The 21,801-nt window shown below is 30.7% G+C and overlaps 1 protein-coding gene across 1 annotated transcript in view; it reads right to left on the bottom strand.

Moving 5' to 3' along the window:
- Positions 1-21,035, bottom strand: part of LOC136990773 (protein AF-9-like) — a 74,078-nt gene extending 53,043 nt beyond the window's left edge. The window contains 2 exon segments of the mRNA XM_067289209.1: positions 4,376-4,556; positions 20,762-21,035. Coding sequence (XP_067145310.1) covers positions 4,376-4,556; positions 20,762-20,779 — 199 coding nt within the window. The 5' untranslated portion in view covers positions 20,780-21,035.
- Positions 21,036-21,801: the final 766 nt, after the last annotated feature.

The following is a 21,801-nucleotide window of genomic DNA, read 5'->3' as shown; positions in this document are numbered from 1 at the left end:
CTTGATATAAACAAAATATGTTATGTTAATTTCATCACTTGTGTGTTTTTAACATGTCTGCTAATTCTACTGTTATGTTAAATGTTTCATTGCACACATTATAAAATCAGTTCATTTAAGATGCAGATGTACATAATTTTATCCATTCACATTCAACTTTAAATTTAAATATATTTTTGTATATTCTGAGATTTTGATACTGTTACACAAACTACAATTTCCTTCAAGCTATGATATTTTTGCAACCAGTGACACACTATGGTTGTTATAGCAACCAATCTTGACCCTACAAAACTCAAATAAAGTTACTCTTTTATAATAATATTAGAATTTAAGTTCTTGTCTTGGTATGTTTTTTTAAACTTGATCTGCATTTTATATATATTTTAAAAATCTGCTAGAGTAATTTTAAACAGAAAGTTATTAATTTTATAAACTTCCTCATATCATTTTAAAATACATGTGCAAAAAACACAACAAAGTTTTTTTTACAGTATCATAGAAAGATAAAATTTTTATAGTACAATGATTAATGTTTAAATAAAAGAAGTGGAAAAAAACTTTTTAGTCATTGCAATATTTAAAATACATTTCCATTTAATCAAATAAATATTTGTATAAAATGTTTTATAATGTTTGTTCCAATTGCACTTGCAGATTATAATCTAAAACATTTTTAAGAATGTACAGAAATTAAACATATTTTAGTTAACTACACAATCAAATTATATTTTCAAATATCAAGAGTTATGTTCCATTAAAATTATTCATATTTCTTGTAATATAAAGGATCTATAAAGAGCCTGGCATTGACCAGAGTTACTTAAAAATTATTTTATTGACAATTCAGCCATCTGCAAAGACAGTTATATAAAGTATGACTGCAATTCTTTGCAATAAAATGCATTACAGTAAAAACTGCCAATATTGTTTTGCATCTCTTTAGAAGAGTTTGTTTTTGAAATCTTTCCATTATCCTCTCTACCGCCTCTTCCCTTATATAGCATTTATCTTCTTCAAAACACTGTGCAAAAAAATATTAAATCGAGACTTTCACACGATAAACTTTTATACGCATAATTTAAATTTTTAAGTCATACGTTCTTCACTTAAGCAGCTATATGTTGATTCAAAAAATGGGTCACATAACTGGTGTTTAAAAATTACAGGATGTTTAAATTATCAAAATTTACTAGCTCTTAACAAATATCTCTATATTGTTCAATATAAGATTGCTGATGCAAATCATTATAATTACAAATTGATTACAATGAGTCGCGTTAGACTATTAAATCACTAAATTGTATATTTTAACTTTTGTTTTAAATAATTTGCAAACATACAAATACCATTATGATGTTGCTTAATAAATTATTTCCTAAAATTCATTATTAAATTAGCAAAGTTAAATATTTCAACAATAGAGCTATTTGGTTTATTTATAAATGTAAGACTATGAATTTCTGTATTTCTATTTATATTATCAAGGCTTTGTCAAAAACAAAAACTGAAAGCTTATTTTTTTGTTTCACTTCTAGATTTTATCTTTATATTAGACTCTCCACTCCTAACTACTTCCTGCAGCTTAACTCTGGTGTTTCCTCTTGCTTCATTCAATCTCCAAATATTGTTTGTATGCAAAATTATTTCCATACAAACAAGATTTGTTTTTTTTTATAAATAAACAAACAGTAAATTATGAATTACCAACGTTTGCCTTAAATATTTAAGGCAATTGTTGATAATTCATTATATACTCATTGGGCTTAGAGATGTTTATTATTTATAACAGTAAAGTATATTTGAAAATGTAATAAAGAAACAAATGAATAAATAAAGAAAATTAATAGTATGACAAAAGAAAATACTGTGATTTAAAATAATGTGGAGCAAATTAACAACAATAATAATAAACAAGTAATCAAGTAAACACTAATAATAAACATCTTTGAAAACAAGCATCTGGTGTTTAATCACATGCTGTGTGGCCCAAGGGCCAAATTCTAACATTTCGTAGTGCATAAAATATTTTATTTTGAAATTTTGATTTTTCTGGCACATACAGTAATACTTCAGTTTTCGTTGACTTCGGTTATCGTTAGTTTTAGTTTTTGTCAATTTTTTCACAAAAAATTTGTCTTGGTTTACAAAGGCATGCCCATGTAACCTCCTGCTAATTTTGAGAAAACATAGGGCAACCCATGCATTTTCCTGCTCACTGTGGCATTGTTTCTCGTGTGAGCATTACCTCACACATCTAGCCAAACAATTTCATTGCTTTCCTTTCTTTTTAGCTCCATCACAGGACTAAAGAAAGTTTCCAGAGCCAGCAGCTATTCGAATGTCATGTTACATGCTATGCTAAATGTTCATTTATTCTTTACGCTACTTTTTTATATTCATTAATATTAATTTCTTATTGTTTCTAGTATTAAACATAATATTTATTCTCTATAAAATGTGTTTTTGGTATTATTCTGAAGTGTCTAAAACGAATTAATTGGATTTACATTGATTCCTATGGAAATAATTGCCTCGGTTTTCGTCGGTTTCGGATTTCGCCGATTGTTTTCCAATGGATTATCGACAAAAACCGAGGTATCACTGTATATATGTTTATATACTAAAAAAATCAAAATGTCAAAATGAAATTTATATATAAATATACACACACTACGCTGGGGTAAAAAGTGTTAGCTGGCTGAGTAACATTGAGAAGAACCATGGGAGCTTAAATCATTTCCGGTTGACACCTTGACTGACCTGTATGGTTATATCTAAATTAATAGTTCTGGAAGCAAAGACTGGACGGAGGTCTGGATAGTGTAACAGGTAACATGTCCGCACTGTAAGCAGGAGTTATGGGTTCGACTCCTTCTCCAGGTTAATTCTTTTCTTCAAGAAACTCTAAATTAAAGTTAGTTTATTAATCACCTACCTATAGACAAATTATTGATACTTTATATCTAATTATTAGTTTGGTCTTATTGTAGCCCAATAATTTGGCAGATCATCTAGTTTTCAGACATCCTCTTGACTATACTGTCTTTTTTATAGTAAGCTGTTTGCTTCTACTCAAATGTTTCATGTCAGTGAGTGAATCAGGGAGTCCAACATAGCAATTTTATATACAAAATTCCTATCCTAATCCTTTCTAAATTATATTAGCTGCAGAAACCAACAACAGAAAAAACAAGAAAACAAAGGTTGACAAAACTAAACAGAAAACACAAATTAATTCTAGTGGGGAATAATCTATACTAATATTATAAAGAGGAAATGTTTGTAAGTTTGGATGTAACAGGTAATCTCCGAAACTACTCATCCAATTTCAAAAATTCTTTCACCAATATTTAGAATGGACCTTCAGGGTGGACATAGGTTGTATATTATTCCGTTAAACATTCGTATAAATTAAAAGATATCATCTACGATCAAGGCTTTTATGTCCAACAGATGGCACTAACTCTGACGACCTAAGTTTGCTTTTCTGTGAGGGTGAACTAAAGCAGATCATCTATCCATCCATATAAATAAAAATGTAATGTTAGTTTGTTCCTACCGATTCCTTTGAAATTTTGACACAACGTTGTGTTCGAATACGTACGTGTTTTTATATAATATACATGTCGAAATTCCCCCCACTAGGAGGAGATGGACAGGATTAAGGCTTACCTTCTTCTATTACCGGCTTCTATTTATACCATTTTAGATGCGGTTTTTTGCGTTTTTGATTGCATTTTAATAAAGTACATCAACAGAATATATACTAAAAAGGGATTTTTCAATATTCCCACGCGGGGGAGAGGGACGGGATTAAGGCTTACCGTGAAGAACTCGGCTTCTATTAAACTATTTTAGATGCGGTTTTTTGTTTTTTTGATTGTGTTTTAATAAGGTACATCAACAGAATGTATACTAAGAAGGGATTTTTTTAAATTCCCCCCACGGGGAAGTGTTATACATTTATATTAGATACATTTTGAGCCACAACAACGCGTGGCTGGGTCTGCTAGTTATTTATACAAGCCTGTCAATTTGGTTCAATTAAATCAAAGGTTCGGATATCATTTTGGTGCAGATACCTGTGTTTGCTAATAATACATAAAAATAATTACAAATTCATGTGATAAACTAAGTTAATAAACATTAAATAATTTGAGAATTTGAATTACAGGTGTTACATGTCACCATCTGTCAATAAAATGAATAATTAGTAAAATTTGAAATTAATTTAATCTAAAATAAATGCCCAAGTGGGATTTGAGCCATAACTTTCAAATAATATGCAAATATATTGCCAGTTATGACAATCTGATTTTTAATTATAACCCAAGATTTATTTACTTTTTTAAATAGATAGAAAAGAAATTACCTCTCTTTGGTTTTGGAAAACTTTCATGGAGGTAGAAGACTACTTTATCGATAAAATGATGTATGTTGTTGTTTCCGTCGATTCCACGAACAAAGACCGTCCAATCGTGAGTGAAACCATCTTGTGTCGGATGAGACCTCAGAAAAGCTAAATGACCCAATTCTAATTTGACCACGACACTCTGTAATAATTAATAAAATTAAATTAATAGAAAATAAAAATCTCCTATTCTATATTTTACAATGGATAGCATTATATTTTCTTCAAATTTTTTAATTTTTAGGAATTCTGTAATTATTTTAATAATCATTTTTGAGAAGTGTATAAATTTTTACAAATACAATTAAAAATAAAATACAGATTAGCATGAGTGAAAGGAAATCATGTAGAACTACACAAATAATTTATGAAGGATGCTTAGGAAAGAAGGTAATCCCAAGACTATGGTTGTGTGATTGTCTTCTTCCTTCTTGAGTATTCTTTGTAATAAGTAAAGAAACTGTATAGAATAAAAACAATAGAAAAAGAAATGACGACAACTGCTAAGTTGGATAATAAACTCATTACAACACAAGTGATCATAATAAATAAATGACTAAATGATTAAAGATATAAAATGAATTTAATACATAAAACTGAAATATAAATCTTCAAAAATATTAAGGTTCTTTTGAAAATACACATAAAAGAATAAAAATCCACAAATTATCTTTGAAGTTGAAAATATTATATAATAATTATATTGCAATAACAATACATAAATGCTATTGCTATAGTTTGTATGATTTATTAATCATTACTAACTAAATTTATTTTATTGTTAAACAGAATTAATCATTGTTTATATTAGTGATTGTCGGTGTACCACAAGAAATGATTAAATGTGCCACAAATGTATTTTAAATATGATAAAAACCCATTTGTGTAAAAACTTATTATATCCATGGACAACTAATAGCTAGGCTAGATCCTTAGGTAACAGTTATTAACATACACAAGTGTGACAAATTAACATTTGTATATTTTAGTGTACAGCAAACCAAACAAATGTGAAAACAGATGATTAACAACAACAACAGGTGTTCTTCATCATAGAGAATAACAGTCTTAGGATTTGATTACACAAATTCAAATGCAATTCTTCCATTTTGTGACCAAGCCAAAATTCAAAAATGCAGTCTTTAAAAAATTAAGAGTGTATCTTTATCCTATTGAATTCCAGTATTAATATTTAAAAATTCTTATTAAATATACACATTTCAGACTTTTATCAAAGAATGTATTTTTTCAATAAAATGCATCTAATGGTAAAAATTTTAAACTGAATTATTACTACTACTTTTAACTACAACCTAAATTCAAATTCCATAAAAGTTTTTGAAACTTTTAATAATTACACATTTGGTAAATTTTGGAGTAAAAACTGTATTCCTGTACAATCTGTAATACATCTGGCACTAACTTTCCTTTATCTGTTTTAATTTTTTTCTAAATTTCTGTGGTAAAACATCAAAATTTTTACAGTTTTTATTCATAAACTTTTTATATAAATTTTAAACATGAAAATATCTTCAAATATTCAATTTTTTTACTTATTATTTTCAGTATTTAAAACTATTTTAAATAGTTACATTAAAATCAATTATTAATTTTCAATTTTATTTACTTATTAGCAATGCAATAGAATCTTGAATATCCAACCTTTCATTATCCAATATAGACACCTAAGGTTTTATTTACATTATTGTATGTAAACAACATGTATGTGTCTATCAATGCATTATATCAGTGGTTCCCAACCGGTGTTCCACAGTACACTGGTGTTCTGTAAGCATCTCCCAAGTGTTCCGCAGATTTAGTCGCAAATCGGAAAGTGTACAATCGTATTCGAGCCGCCGAATATCAAAAAATTAAAATCATAAAATTTTCATAAACTTAAATATATATGTACGACTCGTACTTATGGAGTGTACTACTGTTTCGAATAAGATAAAGGCAATGATAAAAACTGAATGAAATATATAAAAAACATCGGGCACAAGTTTCCCATTAAAGTTATTTAGGTATATTTTTTTCCTGTCTTAGAATTGGCGTTAATAATATGAGTAGAGATTTTGAATTATAACTGCTCAATTCTAATAAAATAACTGATGACAAACTTATGTATTTCATATTAACTTAAGTAAGTGTTCCGCTAAAGAAAATTGCTCACAAAAGTGGTCCGCATCCTAGAAAAGGTTGGGAACCACTGCATTATATGGAGTGATAGGTGTAAGATCTGTCCAAAACTGGTGATAATCATCCACTTCAATAACAACGGTCTACACTTGCTAACGACTGTTAACGCTTTGTGAGGTCTCCATCAGTGTCAACAAATCTAGATTTTTTTCTTTTCCTATTTTATATATCTTTCTGACAGAGACTTCTTGGCTTCTTAAGTTCTTCCTGTCGGGAAACTTCAAATTGTGAATGTCTAATAATATTAATAAAATGTGGACTGACATAAAAAATAATGGAAGAGAACTAAAGTTCAGTTTTTTTCAAATTGCACAGTAATTTAAAATTTCTTGTCAACAAAATATTATAAACAACAAGTAATTATAACTGTAATGAAATTATAATTATTGAGTACTCTCAATATCCAGAAGTCTTTGTGATACCATGCATTATTTTACTGTAGTCACTGTACGTTCTGTAACTATAGCCATGAAATGTTTGACTCATTTCCTATAATTTCCTTGTAACTTTTTATCAAATAAAAATATTTTTGGACAACAGATCTTCACTGTCAATTATAACCTCTTCTCTTTCTGCAATAAGAGAAGACACTTCATTCAATCTTTCATCTTAATATAAATATTTCACAGATCTTTCTTGACTTGAAGACAAATTCATTGCTAAAAGGTTACATTATACAAATATCTTTACCTAAAGGTATTCTTATAATGTAACCTTTTGGCAATGAGTAAGCAATTGTAATAAGGGAAAATGAATGACCGATATCCAGAATGTGTTTTAAGAAATGTTCTATGTACGGACAGGGATTTAAGAAGCCTTTAAATAAAATAGGTAATTTGAAATAAGTTGTACCTTTGAGACGTTCGGCATATGAAAAATAAACCCTTATTTACAAAAAGTTTAAACTGAATTAAAATATGATGTATCATATTTACTCACGTATAAGACGATCTTGCATATAGGACGAGGTGTGACTTTATAGATTAAAATAAATAAAATTAGATTTATTAATACAATTCTAATTTTATTTAATCTAATCACAAATAAAATATCAAATGCACGTAAATGCACACATTGTCCCGCAAAAATTACTGGCATTTTAATCTTTAAAGGAAAATCTTGTAAAATCGACAACATAATTTGTTCATGTAATCGGGAACCTTTTTTGCCAATTCTTCACTGTCGAATCCACACTCACGAGTTTCTCCAAATTGTGATTTTCAAATAATTCTCTGTTTTCATGTGGGAATGGATTAAAACAGATCAAGCTCCCGTGTGATTTTGCAATTTCAATTTGGAATTCAATTCAAAAGCTTTCCTTTTTCTTTTGCTATTCATCTTTACTCCTGCAATACACAATAACGATTAAAACGACCCAGATAAAATACTTTTGTTTTTAAACACCAGAGGGTGAGCATCACAAAAATTATTGCAAAAACCTAAAGAATCCTTCCCTCGCACGTATAGGACAATCTAAGTTTCTAAAGCAGTGAAAAATAAAGAAAAACCTCATCTTATATGCGAGTAAATATGGTATTTTAAATTACCACACTACAAGATATCCCGGGAAGTAATGCCAACAGAAGAGGGGCTCGGGCCCAAAACAGGTCTCGGCAAATAAAAAATTCTGGAATAAAAGTCGATAGAATTGCCAAGTGTCCGTATAAGCACCTAGTAGTGATAGCAAATCATCCAAAGAAAAGAGGACACGGTTTCAGAATATACAACTAATGAAAACTATTTTTGCCAGATGATAATTTTTACTTTGCTTTTAATCAGATTTTGGTTGCAAAGATTACAAAATGGTATCATAAAAAAAAAACATGTAGTTATTTAGATATAATAACCATTTGATAAGTTTTCTTTAGAAATAAACTCACATTGCCTTAATGTTAGATATGATTTGATTCTTTAATTGTTTATTTAAAGAAATACTGATTGGTTAATACATAAATCTGTCATTGTATATTAGCTTTCTCTTAAAAAAAATCAACTAAATCAAATCATATCTAGTAATTAATAAATATCAATTTATTTCTAATCATTATAATATATTTGTTCCAGTCTTATATATACTACTTAGTTTTTATGACAATATTTTGTAATCTTGGCTTGAAAAACCAGATTAAAATCAAAACAAAAACTATTGTCTATAGACACAGTTCTGATAAGATTAAACAAGTCTGGAGACAAATTGCTACTGGATATCTACTGCAACTAAAATACTATAATTTATACAAACTTTACTGTTCAATGAAATGATTTCATAAATAAAATAAATATTCAAACATCTGTCAACACCTTAATGTATTATCCTACAGTCTGTAATATATAAAATTGGTAGAGTTAAAAATTTTCTTAGTTAAATTGCTTCTTTATAAGTTTAAATGAAACATTTTTAATAAGAATTGGATTATTCAGATTCTAAACTTTCACAATATCGGAAACTAGTTTCAAATTTTCATTTATCAGAGTTCAAAAACTTTGATACTTTAATTTTCAAAATAATAACAAAAAACATATTTATGTACTTAAAATAACACATTTATCAATTCTTTTATCTTTTCATTAAGAGATTAATTAAAAATGACAGGTTTGTCATTATAGTAATCAATTAGATATTAAAAAATCTCTTGAAGAGTCAATGACCATCTACTTTGATCCATTCTGACAATTACAAATTAAATATTTATATAATTTATCATCGCATTCTAAAATTATTTATTTCAGCATAAATTACCATAAACAAATAATATCCAATATGTAAATCAACAATGTAAGATCTACAAACATATTTACCACAGAAAAACAATTATAATAATAACAACTTATAAGTTGTTTTTCAAATGCCATTTGAAATATTTAATATGATGAGCACCCAATTCATATAGAAATTAAATTGCTATTAGTTATATTCCAAATGAAGAATTAACATACATCAAGGTCAATCTTCGTAATTTGTAATGCATACCTACATTATGCAAGAGTTGTAGATTTTAATTCCATTCCAATCATTCTTAGACGTATTAAAATTTCATAGTAAACTTAAGTAATTAATACATTATATATATATATATATAAAATACAGTATATATAAATAAAGTAAGCAGGGGACAATTATCCAACTAAACAGAACTGGTAACGAAAATGTCAGATTATACTGAAATGATTGAGAAAGAGCAAAACAAATCAAATTTTATATATTAAGAGAAATGTTCTGAAAAATACTATGAGCAATTCTCCAGTAAACAAAAGAAAACAAAGTTTTGATATCCCACATATGAAGCAGATTCTTTTATGGAAATATAATGAAGACGAGTCTTCTCGCCAGTAATTGAATGATAGCTTGTATATTTCTTACAACATGAAAACTTCATGATGCCGAGCATATTATTCTGTCAATCACTAGGCATATGATGCGTAACTTGTTTTCATCTTTTTGCTCATTTTGCTTTTGAATGAGCAGACCCAAAATTTCAACAAGTATCTAAAATGTTATTTTGCTCACTCTATAAAATGCTTGAATATTTGTATCATCATCTGACAATTTTGTAGCAGCAAGAAACAAGCTGCTATTAATATTTCTTTAAATGTAAAGATAAACACAACCTCTTTCAAAATTTAAACTTACGTCGTCTACTGGTACTTTATCAATTGTCAACTGGTAGTTTAACTTAAGATAAAGGACACAAAGGCATAATAATTAAACAACCTTTTTCTTCTACTCCTAAGATAAATATAATGGTAAAATAATACATTTTTCTCATTGCTAGACATCACCTCAATTGAAGCAGCTGTGCTACAAATTCTATGTTTGTATGTAGTATGATCCATGTACAGATTTATAAGCATAAGTGAGTCATCACTGCAAGTTGAATTTCATAGGTATCTATGATGATATGCCTCATAAACAAATTACCTTAGGTTTGCCATACAATTCTTTATTCTCTCAGGAGATTGTATAAGAAAAACTTTTTGTGGTGCAGTAAAAACTCAGCATTGCAAAAAATTGACAAGGAATCCATATAGAAGTGCTATCAATCCACATTCAAAACCATTTCTAATCATTAACAGTGCTGGAAATAGTATTTACTAGATTGCAATAATACAGCACTGAAAATAGAAATGTCCCATTTGTAATTTTTATTAAAAGTGATCTTGTAACCAAGTACAAGTTTACCAGTAACTCAGTATTATAACCAAAAATCCATCTATCTTTCTATCCATTTTATTGCTTTTGTTTTAATTCAATCTTTCCATGAGGTCTATCCTTAAATAGTATCAATAATAATGAAGCTCTGGTATCCAATAGTGATGGGAAGCTTATGTGGCATAATTGAAGTTATAATGTATAAATATATTTTATGTTAGTCTCTTAGGCTGTCACATGTAATCTGATGTTTGAATATATAACTTAAGCCTTCGGTCACTACTGGATACCAAAATTTTGATATTAGTTATAATTAAAACTAGTTCCCTAGGATTTCTTTAAGAAATTTGACAAGGTTATGCATATTGAATGACTGCAATTCAAATGGATGATTGCAGAGAGAGAGAGAGAGAGAATAAAAGTTGTGAAAAGAAACCAATATAACTACTCAAATATAAGAATTTAAGCAGTGAAAAATAAAGAAAAACCCATCTTATATGCAAGTAAATATGGTATTTTAAATTACCACACTACAAGATATCCCGGGAAGTAATGCCGACAGAAGAGGGGCTTCGGCCCCTCTTCTGTCGGCATTACTTCCCGGGATAACTACACACCAATACAACTACTCAAATATAAGAATTTAACAGTATAACTTGTATTAATTTTATAATCTATAAAACTTTATTTTTTTGCTATTTTTGAAGCCGTTTTTGAACTCACTGTAGCAGCAGCACACACATGCACATTCTAAACTTTATCTCATTCATAATATTAAAATCTATACATGTTAAAAACAAACAAGTATTCAACTTAAAATTTATAAATTATGTAATTTTGTAAATTATAAAACCAAGAAATAATACAACTTTCTATAGTAAATACTGGTAAATTATAAAACCAAGAAATAATGATTGGAAAGTACAGGATGCAACAGGGAAACTTTCTTATTTGAAATGCGCACCACACAGCAGCCGTTACTCTTTGGAGAGTAGGGTTGAGCGCATTCAAAAGGGCAAGGCCTAATGTTTTTTGAACAGTTACTTTAGTAACAATCATGCAGTGGATGAGAGAGGTGTGCACGTTCACCGTGGCGACTTACTTTTCCAACAGCCATTTGGTCATTGCAACCCAGCGTGCATTCAGGAAACACTTTAATATCGCACCTGCAGGTCATGTTCCTGATTGAAAATCAATTGTTCAGTGGGTGAACACATTTATGAATACTGGTAGTGTGTAGAAAAAGAAACCAGGACACCAGAAAACATTGAGAGAGTAAAGCTGACAATTTTGAAATCCCTAAGCGATCTGCATGCAAACATGCAGCTGCGCTTAGAATTTCTGAATGCACAATGAGACAAATTCCTCATGAAGACCTGAGATTTGATCCATACAAACTGGCAGTGGTGCAACAACTTAATCCACACGATTTTGTTTCACAAAAAAAATACATGTGAAGCTTTGATTGAAAACCTGCTTCATGACGCCCTCGTGTTCTTCAGCGACAAAGCACATTTTCATCTGTCAGGATGTATGAATAAACAAAACATGCGATATTGGAGTGGCACAAACCCCCGAGAATTTCATGAGCAGCCCCTGCATACAGAATGTGTGACTATTTGGTGTGTATTATCCAGAATTGGCATTATTGACCCATGGTTTTTTGAAGAGAAAGATAGGGCAATTACAATCACTTCCAAGCATTATGTCCCAAATAATTGAGGAGTTTTTTCTTCCCAAACTTGAAGAAATGAATGTGAGGGATGTGTGATTCCAACAAGATGGCACCACGGCTCACACGGCAAGAACATCAATGACTCTCTTGCATGAATACTTACCCGAACATCTAATTTGTTTGAGGGGCAATCTTCAGTGGCCAACACGCTCGCAAGATTTAGACCCCTGCAATTTTTTCTTATGGGGATATCTTAAATCCTTGGTATACACCAAGGATATGATACCTCTTCTTATGCGAATATCTTAAATCCTTGGTATACACCAAGGATATGATACCTCTTCTTATGCGAATATCTTAAATCCTTGGTATACACCAAGGATTTAAGATATCCACATAAGAAGAGGTGAGCTGAAGAACAACATTTGTGCTGCTATTGCCAACATAGACACAGACATGCTGGACAAAGTGGACCGAAACTTCTGATTTTGACTCTCCAAATGTATTGACCAGAATGGAGGCCACCTTCAAGATATCATTTTCAAAACCTAATGAAATAAAACTTTAAATGTACCTCTATGTAAAGAGAAAAGAATTAAATTGATATCTCCAATACTTTTTGTTTTATGATTTTTTAAAATAAGGAAGTTCCCATGCCTCACCCTGTATTTAAATAAAGTACACTGCAAGACTCCATTCTAGAATGATCCATATTTTTTAAGATGAATGATCTTACATGAAGTTAATTTTTAATGAAATAATAATATGCATAATATAACAAAAGAAAATTAAACACTCATACCTATATTTTCTTAGGTAATAAAAAACTATTTACCATGTTAACTTAGAATGAGTAAATTTAAAATGTTAAATAAAATTTTCCTTGTTGTAACTTGTTATATATTTATTTCTAAACAAATCAAGAGATTATTTGATTCTGTCACAAAATATAAACAAAAAAAAAAAGGTAAATCTATCTATCATTAGGTTAATAATGCCTGTGCCCAAACTTTTCTCCTCCATTCTGTTGTCTCAACACTCCTTCTCTGTCAGGCCCCTGTGATCCAAAGCTTTTTGTAAATTCAATAGTAAAACATACATACCTTAAATTTTAAATACAGACAAAATGAAAGCAGTCTCAATGAAGATGAACAGAAAACTGGATAGATAAGTTACATTCCAGGGTTAAATGTTTTGCCAATACAAAGCTAGCCAAAAAGCTGGATATGAAAAGGCATTATCATGGATGCTCCTGATGTCCCCAGATTATTCACCTTTGCCAAAACCCACAAGCAACGGCAACAACTACATCCTGTGGTAGACAAGGCTAGAGCTCCCACATGTAAGTTGGAGAAAGCCACACATAATATGCTTAATACTCACTTGGAAGGTTACCAATTTACCATATCCAACCCAGGGGAACTATTAGAACAACTTAAAGAGATTGCCTCCCCCATGTACGCTGCGGTCTTGGACTTTCGATCATTGTATCCATCAATAAAGTTACCACCTTGATTTTGAGCTATCAGGGACATCCTGTTTACTAAAGTGGATAAGTTATGCACCAACACACACTTGAATTGGCACACTTGATATGTTATAGTTTGGTATTTCAATTTAATGGGATTGTTTACACACAGAATAGAGGTGTTCCCATGGGCAGTCTGGTTTCTGGGGACCCCTGAAAATGGTGATCAGGCTATTAGAAAACAGCATCCTACTGGGCTTCCTCTTCAATAAACTCCTGTACAGAAGATACATAAATGACATCATCATCTTATGGTGGACAGCACCGAATCTGACACAGTTCATCGATGCAATGAATGACAATCCTTATAGTCTGTTCATTGAAGTGAAACAGCACAGCCCCACCAGGGTCCACTTCTTGGACATAGATATCGTAATTGAAGGGACGGACATACACACATCGGTCTATCGTAAACCAAATGCTATCTCCATGTGTATTCCTATTGGTTCATGTGATCTGTTTCCATACAAAATAGCAGCTTTCAGAGCCTTGATTACGAGAGCATTCAAGCGTTCTTCCACTACACAAGCACTAACACAAGAATTAAGAAATATAGAAGAGATAGCCATAGCTCACGGTTACACCAACCTTATACATTGTTTATGTGAATGCCATAGATGGGAACAAGAAACATTCACTAGTCTGATGGAAATACCAAAACATAAACAGGAAGAGAATAAAGAGAGGATCCCCCTCACTTTTAACCCCCATTTAAAATCAATATATACTGCAATCACCAAGAAACATCGAGTAAATATAGCATACAGGAGATGCCCATCCATTTTCAGCATACTACGAAATGGAAAAGACCATCCTAACCAAGACAGACTACCAGGAATTTATAGCATCCCCACCAGAGACAACAGATGGGATAAAGAACTGGTCTATGTTGACTCCACCAAACATTCAATGGGAGTCAGAATAAAAGAACATATACATACAGCATAATAGATGTACAATGGCCCTCTCAACTTATGCGACGGACCCGGACATTACGGCGGACTTCACAAGAGCACATATTATCCTCACCACCCCGCATTTGAAACACATCAAATGGTTGGAGGCAATGGAAATATTTAAAGCTAGATGCAGAACAACATGCATTAATTTTAAAGAGGAGATGTCCCTTTCAATGGTGTGGCAGGTCTTATTGGGCATAGCATTTAATTTTACAAACAGAATTAACATAGAACGCATGCGCAGTTTGATACGCATCATACTGTTCGATGTTTAAAGGTTCTGGAATGCATGCGCATATAGCATCCTAAATAGAACACCGTTCAAATAGTGTTCGAATTTTAACAGCCAGCTTGCAGGAAATTGTACGCAGATGCCCGAGGAAGAGCCCTGAAGGGGCTTCGAAAACATTTACAAGTATAGAACACTGGTCATTAGGTTAAGGCAAGTAGATATTCATTTTATGTATTAATAAAGAATTGACAATGTATTTTTACTAAATTCTGGAAGTTTTATCAACTAAATGTAATATACATAGTTTAAAAAAATTTTACATGGATTTAGTAATCAATAAACATCATGTCAATGTAAACAAACAATTTTGAAGTAATATAATGTTAAGAAGAGAAGGAAAAAAAAACATTAGTATAAGAAAAAAATACACAAATATATCACAAACAAGAACATATATTAAATTTTTGTTGCTTTTTCTTTCTTGTTTATTGATTTAACAAAATGCTTTACTTAAACTTTCACTAGAGGATAATGTAAATTAAATATCTGCATGTGTCAGTAAATGAAGAAAAGCAACAAGAAAATTCATATATATTTTAAAACGGTTAATATAAACTACAATATTGGTACAACACAAAGTGACATGATGTACAACAACCCAAATGTGTATTTGAATAAATTATTATTAGTGTTTAATATAAAATTAGTATTTATAGATTCATGTTAAATATATATGCAATTTACCAGCTTAAAACTGTCAACTTCTGAGAAATTTACAAAAGAAAGTTTAATAAATTTCACTAATTTCATATTTAAATTACATTTTATTAACATTAACCATATATTAAAAATGGTTAATAAAAATTTAAACTGTAAAATTGGGAAAAATTCCAATAATATCAATAAAAATTTAGATAATTATCAACAAGTTAAAGCATTAATATAAATACTAAATTCTTAAAATCACATATAGGCTATATGTGATTTTGTGAATCAAATGAAACACAATCATTAATTCTAATACAATACATAAAATGTGCATCCCTCAATGTCCAAATGTCTGTTGTTAATAGTGTTGCCACCAGGCCGGTTTTCACCCAGTCTGGTTTTTAATTCATTGTCTGGGTTAACTATTAATTTTGTCTGGAATTTTGTAGAAATTGTGAAATTATGATGAAACAAAGTACTAGCAAATATTTTTATAAATTTACAAATTTATTTTTAACAGCAAAAGACTTCACCCTCGCCGAAACTTAATTTGCCATCTTATGCCGACGTCCGACGTACGTCGGAACCCCCGTCGACCTTTATTCTTTTTTCCTCTTGGCTCTTCACGGCTAAGTTATAAGTTATTTCTTGTCGTTTAAGTTGCTCCCACACAAGTCCCTAACTCGTTTAGAACTGACGTGCACGTTATTCTTTGCATGGTAAAATAACATCGTGCGTGCGTCGGAGACTTTTGTTTGAACAAACCCGACCTGCCGTCTGGGTCGGCAATTTTGAAAAGGTGGCAACACTACTTGTTAATCACCTTTACTTTTAAGGAAATTCCTAGATATTCTTGTCATTCAATTTTACCATATAAATTTAATTTCAATTCAACAACATATGCAAAATTAACTAAAATGAAGAATTCTGCAAAAGTATGCAAAGTGTAAATTTTTGTTTTTCACCTATAACTAGAACAACACTTTTCTTGAATCCTAATAATACTGTTAATAATGTGGCATATAAGGGAAAAACACTATTGACAATAATTGAGTTTTCCATTGAATGCTTGTAGGTACCTTTTACATTTCCACATTTTATCAAATTAAAGATGTTTCAAGTTACAACCCAACATTTTAAGTGAATTAAAGTTTATTATTTTGAAGTTTGTAACTTAAATATGTCCAGTATGACAAAGAATTATACTAGTTTAAGAAAAAAAGAATGATAACTATTGCCATATTTCTTCTAAAGTTCACAATACTGCATAATGATATAAAATTAGCTAATACAGAAAGGAAAAGTTATTTTCATTAATAAGACTGCTCTAATTCCTAAAACATTTAACTTATTTTTATTCAAGATCTTTTAACTTTCTTCGAATACTTTTTATTAAACATTCATCGCCAGTTCTACCCATTAAAGCAACTTTCTAATTGCTATACCTGTGCAACAATGCATAATTACTACTCTATTTGTATTGCAAGGAAGGACAAAACTAGTGTTTCAATTCATAGTTTGTTTCTAAAATGTTATGTCAGTTGCAATATTTATTTTGTAAAAGTGTTTGCATGGTTTTAACAAGTTACTTTGATATTTTGTGTTGAGCAAAAATGTTTATGGTTTATTATAAACTCAGACACACTACAAACTTTGTATGCATCTCCATATTTTAATGTTCTTTTCAAATTAAAAACACTTTTAAAAAGTTTATTTTGAAAGTTACTCTCCAATTTATCTACACTTTTTCTTGTATTAACAGGATATTTAAAAGCTCAATATATGTGGATCATTCTATAATTTTGAACAGATGGTCTGCATATGCATATTAAAAAACAAGCTTATTTTCATATCTAGAAAGTAAATGAAATGTTCCAACTTAAATTGATATTCTTTGCAGAAATTTTAATTGTTTACTAATTCTTTACCTAAGCATTTAAATTAGAAGGAAAATGCAGGAAAAACACTTAGAATTGTACAAATTGATTACGGGTTGACATTCAAAAATCCCGCCTTCAATAATCTGATTCCTTCAGATTTCCAGCATGGATTTTGGAAAGCATTTTCAAATTTATCGCATTGGTGCGCCACTGTTTTCTGGAGACGCCTAACTAAAATTCTGTAGAACTGTTTTATATAGTCGATAAACATTAAAATTTCATTTGCTTTTCATTTAGTGTTTAATTTTCTTTCTTTAAAGAATTATACAGGTAGTCATTTTCTGTTAAATACATACAGCATATATAACCATAAAAATTCCGGCATTCCTCAGTCCGGAGGTTGCCGGATTTTTGAATGTCAACCTGTACAAGTTACCTTACAAAGTTATTTCTAGAAACATAGAATACTATTCTCTTAGTGACATTCCAGTAAAAATTTGAATACTATTTAAATTTGAGTAATAGACAAGATATTTAAGCTTCAAAATTATAATTTTTTTATTACAAGCAAAGAAAATATATAACAAAAAGCAAAGTTAAAAAAGTACACAATAAACAGGACTTGTGGTTATGTTATAAAATTATCAAAAATCTGCATAAAATTATATAATCACTAGAAAACTATCTAATTTATGTCTTAGGATTTCAACTAATTATCTGGCTTATAATTATTAGTATTTAAGAGATTAGTTCTGCTTATCTTTAGTATCAAATTACTTCCTTTATTTCTTTTTACCATAAAAATAATCTGAGAAAAGCTAGCAACTTATATGATTTCAATGAATGACATTCTAATTCTTCTAATATAGATGAAAGATAATATCTATAATAAAATATAAGATACAATGTATAGTATCTTTTATTTTAATTGATTTATTGAAAGAAGTCAATAATTTTCTAAAATTATACATGTATCTTAATTTCTAAAAAAGAATGTGGTGTAAATAATGTAAATTTAATTCCTAAAAATAGCATGTAGGTATTTGAACAATGAACACAAAACCTCCATCTCTCACAATCCTTAAACAGGAAAAAAGTAGCATTACTGCCACCATCCCCAACTATTTGATTTGCTAGGGTCATCCCCATGCTTTTAATGGGAGAAAAAAACATTAAGCAAACTCTGGAGTAAGGAAGACAAATAACAAAAAATATATAACATCTATTAAGTCAAACTTGTATTACCTGTACGGTAAGTGGACAATGCACTATAGGAGCACTATGACTTCCCAATTAAGATAGCTAATTGTCTCAATTATGATTTAACAAACAAATAGAAAATATTAAATCAGTTATCAATTTTAACAAAATGCAAGTTAGAAAATAATTAAATTTATAAATGAAAACAACAGATCATTTATAACCCAGACATCAAAAATTTAAAACTTCAGAACTGTGCTAAGGAGACATATATTTTTATGCAACGAATGATTATTACACACATTAAACTTAACAGAACAAGCTATCATTAACCTTTTAAATTTAATCACCTTTTAACATATCGAACAAAGAGAGCACACAGATAATAGTAATTTAGGAAAATTATCACCGTTCAAAATGTGACGTTTCGATTCTAATTACGATACGCATCACCTATTTTTCTCGTTCTTTTATTCCGTTTAAATTTAACATTCGCCGCCAATTACATTTCGATACCGTAATCCAAACGACATCTCATTTATCGACCAACTTTCGGATCTAAAAGATTTGGGAGTACACGGATAATAAACGAAATTTACTGCAATACAGTTTGAAGACGGATCCATTTAATATAAAAAATAAACCGTCGAAACTTTTGTCGTATTCGGAAATATAAAGAAAGACAAGGTTTCGTTTAACACCATCTTCACTCCGGCTGCAGGCCAATACGAACCTTGCATTCGTCTCCTCCACCGAAGAGCAAATCGACTCGGAATGCAATCCACCACAAACATCAAATTTTACTTTAAGCGAAGCCAGGAATATAACTGAAAGAGAAAGCATAGATGTTTCGAAAAAAGACAAACGGTAAAAACCGACCGTCTTAAAAAAATTTAACACGACAAATTAAATTTCAATACTTTGCAAACATCACATCCTCAAAGTTACGCGGCAAGACCATCCTCGAAAAAAATTTCGCCTCGAATCGAGTACAATAAACAATCACGTCGCAGTTTAACCGTCGACATTTTCGTCGACCACGATTGGAAAATAAGCATTAAATCTCTTTGAAAGTATTAAAATACTATTTGCAATAAAGAAATTAAGTTTCACAAGCAAAATTTAACAACATATCTACATTTCATAAATCTACCGTCGGTGGTGCATTTTATAAACATCGATTAAGTCTAAGTCTAAATAAAATTTAGAGAAATATTTTCTGGCAAAATCAAACCAGACATTTACGAGAAGACAAAACTACCTTTTATTTGTATAATTCTGTCAAATTTAGCATCACAAAACCAAAAAAAGAAGATACCCAAAAGCGTTCTTGTTTCGGCAAGTGCCACGGTACCAAAGCATCTTTACTGCAACGGACCAACGACACACGCCGAAACAATTGTAATTTCCGCACGTCTTTGGTTGCCACAAACGTAAACAAAGCACAAGCTCAATTATTTTAAATATTAGGAAATTTGAGATTCAAACTTTGTTTTGCCGCCAAAGCGCGAGTGAAAGGTACACGTTTTCGATGTGAAAAAAGTGAGTTTTCACGTATTCGTTGCGTATTTGTAGGCAGGGAGAGGAAGGAAAAGTATCGAAACCCGGTAATGACATTCATAAAATGCGCTGTTTACGCAACGTGCGAACGTGTTTATGGTTGTTTTCGTGCTATTTTTTTCGTCGAGCGTAACAGAAACACAACAAACGTTCGTTCTATTTTTTAGTAAATGGAACAAATAAACATGTCATTTGTGCAATTACAAAAAAGGAATTACGATTCGAATTAACTATAACAACAATTCGATCGTCTTACCGTCGAAGAATTTTCCATTTTAACCTTTTTTTCGGCTATTAAAGCTTTAAGCCTACTCCTCCTTTCCTTTTATTTCTCACGAAAACAAAATGTAACCACGTCGTTCCGACTGATCAACCGAAAAACATCGATCGGCGGACGATTTCACTTCGTATCAAATGCGATCAACCACCAATTTGTCGATTAAAACTAGTTTAATGCTAAAGAATCGAAGGCGAAACTCGACACTCGTCTCGAACATGTCGCCAAGTCTGTGACTGCAACCCAACGCGCCTGCGCCGGCCCGCCGCCATTTCGGCGCCCCCTGCCGATCCCGACGGGATGCAGAATTTTCGCCGTTCGTTTATAAACTGTACAGTCGGACGAAGAAACGATTACGGTCAATTGTATAATTAATTAATCTCGGTGTATGTAAAAATGTATACGGAACTTCTACATATCTATATATATATAAAAACGAATGTATGTCTGTGTGTGTGTTTGTCCTTCATGCATTACCACACCATTTATCCGATTGCCACGAAACTTCGGGAAGTTGTTTAATACATTCCCGCGAAGGTTTGTGGCATATGTGAAGATCACCATTTCCCCCCTTTCAAAAATATATTTATATATGGATTAAGGCTTTTATGTCCAACAGATGGCGCTAACTTCAGACGACCTAAGTTTGCTTTTCTGTAAGGCATTACGCTTTTCTGTGAGAATGGACGTAAGCAGATCATTTTCTACTTATCTGTATAAATAAAATACAACGTTTGTTTGTTCCTACCGATTCCTTTGAAATTTTGACACAACGTTGCATTCGAATATGCACGTGTTTTTATATAATATACATGTCGAAATTCTCCTTACGGGAGGGAGATGGACGGGATTAAGGCTTACCGTGAAGAACTCGGCTTCTATTTATACTATTTTACACGCGGTTTTTTGCGTATTTAAGTCGTTTTAATAGGGTGACGTCAAGAGAATGTACCGTACACTAAGAAAGGATTTTTTGAAATTCCCCCACGGGGGAAGTGTTACACATTTATAATAGATAC

The sequence above is a fragment of the Centruroides vittatus genome, unplaced genomic scaffold (assembly GCF_030686945.1).
Source record: "Centruroides vittatus isolate TY-2023 unplaced genomic scaffold, ASM3068694v2 contig_134, whole genome shotgun sequence".
Classification (NCBI taxonomy): domain Eukaryota; kingdom Metazoa; phylum Arthropoda; class Arachnida; order Scorpiones; family Buthidae; genus Centruroides; species Centruroides vittatus.
This window is presented reverse-complemented; position numbering and strand designations above follow the sequence as displayed.